The sequence below is a fragment of the Saccostrea echinata genome, unplaced genomic scaffold (genome assembly GCF_033153115.1).
Source record: "Saccostrea echinata isolate AGI-Se365-2 ecotype Australia unplaced genomic scaffold, CSIRO_AGI_Sech_v1 ptg000034l, whole genome shotgun sequence".
Lineage (NCBI taxonomy): Eukaryota > Metazoa > Mollusca > Bivalvia > Ostreida > Ostreidae > Saccostrea > Saccostrea echinata.
The window spans coordinates 2,929,929-2,939,945 of record NW_026889783.1 but is presented as its reverse complement, the minus strand read 5'-3'; the positions used below and the strand labels follow the sequence as shown (position 1 = coordinate 2,939,945).

General features: G+C 33.8%; 1 protein-coding gene across 1 annotated transcript; it reads left to right on the top strand.

The window, feature by feature from the left end:
- Positions 1–5,847: 5,847 nt before the first annotated feature.
- On the top strand, positions 5,848–8,923 carry LOC133199569 (mitochondrial glycine transporter-like). The gene is made up of 10 exons (XM_061335386.1): positions 5,848–6,071; positions 6,270–6,391; positions 6,499–6,589; positions 6,693–6,763; positions 6,883–6,988; positions 7,114–7,183; positions 7,271–7,369; positions 8,113–8,279; positions 8,394–8,486; positions 8,595–8,923. The coding sequence occupies exons 1-10, from the start codon at positions 6,063–6,065 to the stop codon at positions 8,619–8,621; spliced, it is 855 nt and encodes a 284-aa protein (XP_061191370.1). The 5' UTR covers positions 5,848–6,062; the 3' UTR covers positions 8,622–8,923.
- Positions 8,924–10,017: the final 1,094 nt, after the last annotated feature.

Below are 10,017 nucleotides of genomic sequence, written 5' to 3'. Positions count from 1 at the left end.
AGGTCACTTGATTAGGTAACCATATCAAGTCATTTGATAACGTCACCATATCAAGTCATTTGATTATGTCTTCATATCAGGTCATTTAATTAGGTCACCATATTAAGTCACCTGATTATGTCACTTTATCAAGTCACTTGATTATGTCATCATGTCATGTCACTTGATTATGTCATCATGTCAAGTCACCTGATTAGGTCATCATATCAGGTCATTTAATTAGGTCACTTGATTATGTTACCATATCAAGTCACTTGATCATGTCACCATATCAAGTCACTTGATTTTGTCATCATATAAAGTCACTTGATTTTGTCATCATGTCAGGTCACTTAATTAGGTCTCTTGATTAAGTCACCACATGTGACATACTTTCAGACTTTGACACATACTGCAATTTTTAGCTCTACTGGTAAGAGACCAGAAGAGCTTATGCGATAGTAAGGTGTCCGTCGTCTGTCTGTCTGTAAACAATTTTCAAAACACTACTCCTCCAACAGTTTTGGTCTGATTTCAGTATAACTTGGCACACAAGTAGACTACACTAAGATACATAATTTAGTGCATTGGTTTTTGATTTCCATGAACGATGTTGCCATGGTTACTAAAAATAGAAATTTCTGTGAAATTCCTTTAAAACGCTACTCCTCCTACAGTTTTGGTCTGATTTCAATATAACTTGGCACACAAGTAGACTACACTAAGATGCATAATTTAGTGCATCGGTTTTTGATTTCCATGAACGATGTTGCCATGGTTACTAAAAATAGAAATTTCTGTGAAATTCCTTTAAAACGCTACTCCTCCTACAGTTTTGGTCTGATTTCAATATAACTTGGCACACAAGTAGACTACACTAAGATACATAATTAAGTGCATCGGTTTTTGATTTCCATGAACGGTTTTGCCATGGTTACTAAAAATAGAAATTTCTGTGAAATTCCTTTAAAACGCTACTCCTCCTACATTTTTGGTCTGATTTCAATATAACTTGGCACACAAGTAGACTACACTAAGATGCATAATTTAGTGCATCGGTTTTTGATTTCCATGAACGATGTTGCCATGGTTACTAAAAATAGAAATTTCTGTGAAATTCCTTTAAAACGCTACTCCTCCTACAGTTTTGGTCTGATTTCAATATAACTTGGCACACAAGTAGACTACACTAAGATACATAATCTAGTGCATCGGTTTTTGATTTCGATGAACGGTTTTGCCATGGTTACTAAAAATAGAAATTTCTGTGAAATTCCTTTAAATTGCTACTTCTCCTACAGTTTTGGTGTGATTTCAATATAACTTGGCACACAAGTAGACTACACTAAGATACATAATTTAGTGCATCGGTTTTTGATTTTGATGAACGGTGTTGTCATGGGTACTAAAAATAGAAATTTCTGTGAAATTTCTTTAAAAGGCTATTCCTCCTTCAGTTTTGGTCTGATATTAAAATAACTTGGCAAACAAGTAGACTACACTAACTAAAGATACATAATTTAGTGCATCGGTTTTTGATTTCGACGAACGGTTTTGCCATGGTTACTAAAAATAGAAATTTCTGTGAATTTCTTTAAAATGCTACTCCTCCTTCAGTTTTGGTCTGATTTCAATATAACTTGGTGCACAAGTAGACTTCATTAAGATACATTATTCTATTTATTGCTGCATGTTGCAAAGTTTCAAATCCAAGTGCTACTTTTCCTTTGTTATATGTACAGACCAGTAGAGCTACAGTCTCATCAGAGACTTCTGATTTTAATGGATCCAGAATATTAGTCTACCTAGCTCTAGAAAGCAACTGCATAAAATCTCAAGTTTCTGGGCCTCAACGTATACATGTATATATATATATGTGTAATAAATGTATTTTTTTCATTTTAATCTTAAACTCTTTCCTTAATATGTTTTCACAGAAATTTTTGTATAGGTTTAACCTCATTTAAAAAAAGTGTGTCAATATTCCATCGATCTCAAAACTCTTCCAATTGTTATACCTAGCTGTTCGATCTGCCTGAACGCATCTCATACATTAGTGTGTGGTGTTACGGAAGAATTTGCTATTACGAGCTGGTAGTCTGACAGCTTATTAGAGGATTTCCCATGTGTTCTTGTCCAAAAACGATGTTCGCGTACGCAGAGATGATCATTCAGTGTGAGTTTATTGTGTAACAATCTTTAAAATAAACTGGCAAGCCTATAAATGAGTCATTTGTTATTGTTGATGAGCATGATTTACGTATATACGTAAACAATTATAAACATGTATATCCTTATAATTGTTACATAATAAGCAGTACTAGGAAGATATCAGTTCTTCTACTGTTCAGCTGGTCCTTCTTCAATTCGTTACTCTAGACACTCCCCACCCCATCTCCCTCTCTCTGCTTCTTGTAAATGGGGCTATAAGGGAAAGCAAGCCTGCTGTGTTTTAGAGAACTGAGTATTCCTGTGTGCTTTTCGATAAGAGGGATGTATAAAAGTGTTGTAAAATGACCCCAAAATATAGATCTCATTAAAAAATCACAGTTTTCATTTATTTGTTGTGATTGAAGTAAATTAAGACATGGCGTATAGACAATCCTCTAGTCGGTTAAAAAGAAAAAAAATCAATGCGAATTAGAATTTATATTGTTCGGGGTCATATGATCTGTACAGAAACATATATGTTGATCAGTGTTCTGTCATGTGACGAGCCAGCAGACATCCTGAAAATATTTTTTTTTCTTTTACACGTGGCTGGGTAAGTTTTTTTTTCCTTTCTAAAAATTAGTCGAAAAAATTAATTATATGTCATAAACAGTATGCCTTACTCATTTAGAATTTTAGAGTTTAGAATTATACTCGCCATCGATTTATTGTCTGTTTGTGGAGGACACTGCATGTTTTTTTCCCCACATTTTTCTATTAGAAATGAAAAGTTCCTTCAGTGCATTTAAGAGTGTACCATATCTTCCATACTGACTTGTGTATCGATCATCCTTGGTCTTCCAAGGTCAGTAGAACATTACTATCATATACAGGGGCGGATCCAAAATTCTTTTTTTTCAAAGAAAGGGAGGGAGCTCCACATGTCAGACTCGGAAATTTTTTGACAAGAGTCTTCCCACAAATAGTCATAACACCAGATTTTATTTTTAATAAAAAATTTGTGGGAAGATACAGGGAAAAAATACAAATACTTATATGAATCTTTTGAATGAGTGAATTGGGATTAAAAAATCCGATTTTCGCTTTTCTAATAATTTATTGAGAGAACTGAATTCTCTCAATGGTTTGATCTAACAGTGAATTCTGTGCTATAGTCTACCATGATAAGGGATGGTGGGACGGTACTTTTGGCGGTATCTATCACGAGGTCCTCTATGGCTGTTGCCGTTTATGGTAGCTTGAGAGGTCAGCTTATTGTCGTATGTTATCTGTAAAAGTCTTCAGGACTATATCAGGGCAGGAGAATTTGGGGCGTTGCATGAAGAACATACTTTGCATATATACTTCAGGGTCCATGTGTGGGTACAGCCTCTGGTAGCTGCTAGGCTGGGGGATATGTCGTGTCTTGTAAAGTCTGAGGAGATCAAGGAATGGCTAGTCTCACGCACCTGGACCAGCACAACCGTCTCAAAGGTGAATGATTTGTGTTTAACTAAATTAGTTTGAATTTTATTTACAGAAAACAGAAGGAATTTATTGATGCACTTTATAAGTCCAAGACGAATGACAATTTGATTTAGCATGAAATCACACTGATAAAATATGCCTGCATAAGCAATATTTATTTGCAAGCATGGTTAGCAAAGCATTGCAAAATGAAAGGACTGCAGTCTTGTGAGAAAGAAGTGAAGCTCAAAATTAAATGTTTCTGACATAATTATTTGTAGCATAATCTTAAATTTTGTTTCTCGGCAATGGTTTGCTGGTAGCCGTAGGAATATTATCATGGCCATACATATTTATCCAAGAAAAAAAGGGGTTTCAATATATATATAACTAATTCTTTTGAAATAAAAAAAAGAATTGATTTTTCAAATTAATTAAAATTGTTAATAGGACTCAAATTAACTAAAATAGCCCCTTTTCCAACAGACAAGGTGTCGGCCAACAAATTTTACTCGTCCGAACACAGATATATTAAAGGTTTTATATACAGATCGTCTGAACAAACATAAAGAAAATTGTAGAACTTTATTATTTAGACTGCAGAAGCTATAAAAATATTGACTTAAAAAGATCTGTTTGCTCATGAAAATTTAAATATTAGATCTACATCTGTAGATGAACGATATTCGGTGAGCTGAGCCCTTAATTAAGATATGTATCAATAAGATGTTTGCTACTAGTATTTTTATATTTTTAAAATAAAAATTATAGCTTGTTTGAATTGTGTGTGGATTTATTTACACTATTCCATAATAGAAAAATAAAGTTTATACTTGTGCAATTGGACAGCTATTTGTGGAGATTGACTCGTCCGTTTCAAAATGAACTTGACAAGGAAAATCGGGCAAAATTACTTTAGATTAGGTTTGTTACTTGACTGTCCACAGAAATATGTCGGGTTGTTCAAGTCCATGGAAGGCGAGGCGAAGTAAGTTTTAATGTTGAGCCCTGATCAGCTGATTGAGTCGTGCAATACTAGATCTACAACTAAAAAATAAAATTCTTGATCTTTATGATTTTAAGCATTCCGCGGATAAACTTGCGATTCTTTTCAATTAAAAATTGAAACGCGCAGTCAGTGGCGGATTTAGGGGCAATGGGTGTAGCATTTGGGTACTAACCCCACACGGGTGTTAATCACTGCGCCTCAAAACCATGTGGCCATGAAGTGTATTTTCGGCGATCGTACATTTACATTAAAAATGCGCCCATTAAAAAAAAAATCTTGGGGCGCTCATGCGTGGGGTGTTCACTTCTGGTGTTATCTAGAGTGAAATGACAATAACCACAGCACCCCTCCCGAAGACAGACTGGTATTAATTGCCTGTCTCTATCGTACGAAAAAGTCTGTATATCGCGCATATCAGACAGACAAGGCCAGTCTATCCCGAAGATTAATTAACGGATTAAGTCTAGGTAAAATGAGTAGCCCCCTGATCTCCAAATCAACACAGTAGTCAGACACAAGTGAAAGTGTACGTAATTATTTAGGAAGTTGATTTCAAAGTATGGTTCTAAAGTTATGGGGAATATTTTTATATTGTCAATAAACTTATTAAAACTCTGCCATAAATAAATGGAATTTATCTATAAGTAATTAGCTAAGCCAGACACTGTTGCAGCATCACCTGTACATACACCTGTACACTTTGTTCTGATTATGAAATTTGTTTACAAATATCAAGGTTAAAAAAAAAACTTAACCTGATTTAAGGTCATGCTGGTACGGACAGGTCAACGAGGGGTTCAGAAGGGGTACTAAAAGAAAAGCTCACTAGATCTACAGTGTCAAGATTTAACAATTCGGAAACAGCAACCTGTTTAATAATATTCAGCAAGATGCATAGCCCCTGGCACTGTTTCTAGCAAATTTTATATGGGGTGGACCGCAAGTATCTGGTTAAAACTGGAATGTGGTGTTTACTCCGCTCTGTCGAACATTGCCCTTCAAAAAAATAGTGCATTAGTTGTTTATAACTGATAATCATGTTCTTGCTCCATCTGAAAGAAAAGTGATATATTTACCAAAGAAATATTGCTCTCTAAGTTAATAATAACAATTTGTTATGATGTGAACAAAATTATCTACATTGGCTTAATGCCATATCGGCGTAGTAATATCTGAGTATATAAGAAAAACTGGATCTCATTTTCCTCAAGCACAAGGGTTTCATAATTAGGAAGTCAGAGTACGTCAGACATTTTTTTTCGATTTTGTCAAGGTTTTCTGTTTCAATAGTACTACATCACTGGAATCACTAACGTTTTTTAACCATGTGTGTCTAAACGTTAGGGGTAGGTGCCCCTCGTTGTAAGCTGCACAAAAAAGCTTCAACATTCGAAGAACTGTTCCAATTAGGACCGATTCGACTACACGTTTTTGGAATTGAATATTTGTAAACAACATGGATATAGTGAGTAAATAGAACATGATGTAAATGTGTTCCTCGTTAACTAATAAGTATCGTAATTAAGTATTTATTGGATAAGGAATAAGTGGTTAAAGTTTTCATATGCTGCGCTCAAGAAGGCCAAATCGCCTGATGAAAGAGATATGTCGTGATGCGTAATTTATAACTCGACAATACAAGGATCATGTAATTCTTTTTCAGTCGCCAGTTGTCAAGTCTTTTCTTGCTGGATGTTGTAGTGGGACATGCTCCACACTTCTGTTCCAGCCTCTGGATTTGGTCAAAACCAGAATCCAAATCCACGTCCCACTGGCTTGTGCAAGGTGTGTATTCGATATTGAAAAAAAGAAAAAAACGTTCGATTTGTAACAGTTTAATTATCTGCTGTTTATCATGAAAGGTAATGAAATAATTTTTTGCTTTGTTATAGTGGGGTGAGTGGAAGGATTGGTATGGTGTCTGTAGCTAATGCTGTGATCAGACAAGAGAATGTGTTGGCTCTGTGGAAGGGACTTGTACCAGTGAGTATCACATGGATGAAGAATTTGAGAATTTTAATTTTGATTTTATGTCCCATTTTTGAAAACGAATATGGGTATAATCTGGTTTGCTTTTTCTCTCCAGTCACTGTCCCGATGCGCCCCAGGAGTTGGAATTTATTTTTCATCTATCCATATGCTGAAATCAAAATTCCAGTAAGTATTCAGTAATTCACCAAAACCATCATATAATGTATAAAGTAATAATATGCTTAATGTTATGATCTGATGTATATTGTATACATATATTATAAATGAATTCCTTGGGTTTGCAGGTCAAACCAACAACGTGCACTTGAATCAGTCATGATTGGAGCAGTTGCTCGGACAATTGCAGTTGTAACCCTTATCCCTATCACAGTTTTGAAAACGCGGTATGAGGTGGGTACAAAGAATGAAGCAAAATATTTATTATCCTCTGTGACTTTCTTGAAGTATTGCACAATGTGGTTTATGTGTAAAGTTTTTGATTTGTATAAGGTCTAGGTAAATATTGTATGTTTCAGAGTGGATTGTTTGACTATAAGAGTATTTCAAGAGGACTTCTCCATATGTATAATACAGAGGGCTTGAGAGGTAAAGCGCTTTCCTGTCTATATTATTTAGCATTGAAAAGCTGTGTTTATAAGTGATGACACTGACTTGCCGATTTTATCATTGTAGCTCTCTGCAGTGGGATGGCACCAACACTGATAAGAGATGTACCATTTTCAGGAATATACCTCATGTTTTACACCAAGTTTAAGAAGATGGTCAATGAAAGTAGGTTTACAATCGATTTTTAATCCTTGAAAGAAATTTTTAATGTAATCGGTGATTATTAATTTGAGTTGTACAATTTACACATCTAGTAAATACTTTTAATTCTTCTTGGATTTGCTTCGATAACTTTTTTTGCAACTTTCAAATTGCTTGCTTTAGAATTACATACAACTGTTTATAAAAAAAATATCATTTTTTTCAAATTTTGAAATGGTTATGGTATATTTTGATGTTTTGGCATTGCTATTACACTTAGCCACATGTATTACACTTGATCTTGTATGTATTTAATGTCTATTAATTCTTGTTTGGGTTTCCATATTTAGATCAAAATAACTTGAGCACTTTGGAAGTGCACCAGAAAGTTATCAAGCTGTCCTGACTTTCTAGTCAGAATTGGTCTTCTGATGACTAAATCTGATGACTAACTGAACTTCTTTTTCCAGATAGATTGTTAAAGTACCTCAAAAGCTGTCCGTTAATGTGAGGTAACGTTGGTTTTGATGTTTTCACAGAATCGTCAATCTTCATGACACTGCACACAAACAGTTTGCTACAGTTAACTGTTGTGTCAACAATTGTAGAGCTGTTGTGGTAGTGTTGTGAAGACTTCATCTTGCCATGTTTTTGTTGCGTCATCGAAGATGGAGAAAAAGTGCATGACTGCATGTAGTTAAAATGTTAGTAATGTAAATGAATTAGTTTACGGAGAAAGCTTAGCCTTGTTACATTTTCCCTTCCAGGGGTGTATGATCAAGCCCTTCAAACACAAATGTACTTTGCCTGTGGCTTAACTGCTGGGAGCATTGCAGCAGTTGTAACTCAACCAGCAGATGTCATTAAAACCTACATGCAGACAGACTCCAAGAAATATCAGAGGGTCTTGACAACCATACTATACATCTATCAGGTAAAATCCCCCTACCCCTTTTTCAAGTAATTAAATGTGAAAATAAAAAAAGAATGAACCAAAGCTGTAGCTTTGCTAAAGTTAATACCATTTATTAATTTTTTTTTACCTTAGAAAAATGGATTTAATGGATTCTTCAAGGGAATTGTTCCCAGGACTCTTCGACGGACTTTGATGGCAGCCATGTCCTGGACTGTGTATGAAACTGTAAGTTTCCAATTTCAAAATGCTATTTTTTGTTTAAATTTAAAACGTTTAAAAAAAACATGGATGTTGCAAATTTGTATTCATTTACTCAATTTTCTTGATTTACAGGTTTCCAGAAGAGTAGGATTGTCTTAAAGATCAATGTTAAAAATTAGGAGCAATATACAATACATCTATACTAGTATTGTCATGAATTTGCACCATATTGGTACCTCATGAAAATTAAGAGAGAAAGATTTATATAGCTTTATATATGGAAGATTTACATATTCTTCTTGGATTTTATGCATTGTGTGAATGATTTGGTGATTGTTGAGGAATATGTGAGCTCAGAAGACATTTCAATTGTTTTTAATTGTTTTATTTACATCAGCATGTATGTTAATTCCCATGGAATACTTGAGAAAATATGAAAAATAAATCTGAAGCATTTTAAATTTTTCTGTGTTCAGTGGTATGCGGTACAAGTTATAGTACACTTAATTGATATCCTAAAAGAAAAATTATCCAATTTTAACTACAGGTCATAAATAGTCTTGGATAATCGTGTTCTTGAAGGTAAATACAATTTATAGAATTTGATATTGAGGATATCAAAACGGGAGTACCTTTACTTAAAAATGAATAAATTTTGCAAGTAAACTAAAATTAGCATTTCATTTAAAACGGGCTAAAATTCTAAAGTCTGCAAATGCTATGCCTTCTAATTTTTTTTTTCAAATTCCACCTATGGTAAAAAATCCTAAAATTCACTAGTGCATAGTCTCTACACATATTAAATTATTAAAATAAATTTTCTTAAAATGATTTTTAAAGGGAGAGAGAGAGAGTGAACGTAAAAATACATGAATGAATATAGTGTTTAGGGTTAAGTAAAAAAAAAACAAACTAATATAGTTATTAATTAATAACTATATATTAATGTTAAATGAAATTGATAGTATTAAAATTTAATTTTTCACCTTCTTGTTTGTCACACTATAGGGTTTTTGCTCGTCATGTTCACCCATCTTCTTTCATATATTTGAAGATCTGTTAATTTTATATATATATATATATATATATATATATATATATATATATATACAAGACGTCACGATTTTCCTGATAAAACTCAATATATTGAGCTTTAAATTTAGATTGTAGTAACTTTTGCTTGGTCACGGCTGATGCTAAAAAATGTTACACCATGTGAGAGTGCAAAAGAAAAAATGTAATGATGCCAAAAATATTGATTTTAAAAATCTGTATGACAAAGTCAAACAAAAAAAATTTTGGAAGTGCAAAACAATTACTGATATACCATTTAAAGGTTTAGAATGTTACATGTATCACAAGCAGCACAAAATGAGTCAAGTATCTCTGCGTACCCATCTATGTCAGGAGGGCAACATTTGATGTTTCGTTCCCCAACTTGGAAAAACATTCAATTTTTTTGCTTTCCTTTTTGGAAAATACACAAGGAATATTTTTACCAAATAAATCTATCAACTACAGGATCTGTTTGTGTTTCAAGTCTCAGATCCGGTGC

Excerpts from the sequence above, each read along its gene's own strand:
- LOC133199569 (XM_061335386.1), top strand. Across the intron at positions 7,370-8,112 it reads TAAGAAGATGGTCAATGAAA|GGGTGTATGATCAAGCCCTT; the intron begins GTAGGTTTACAA and ends TTTCCCTTCCAG. Across the intron at positions 8,280-8,393 it reads CCATACTATACATCTATCAG|AAAAATGGATTTAATGGATT; the intron begins GTAAAATCCCCC and ends TTTTTACCTTAG.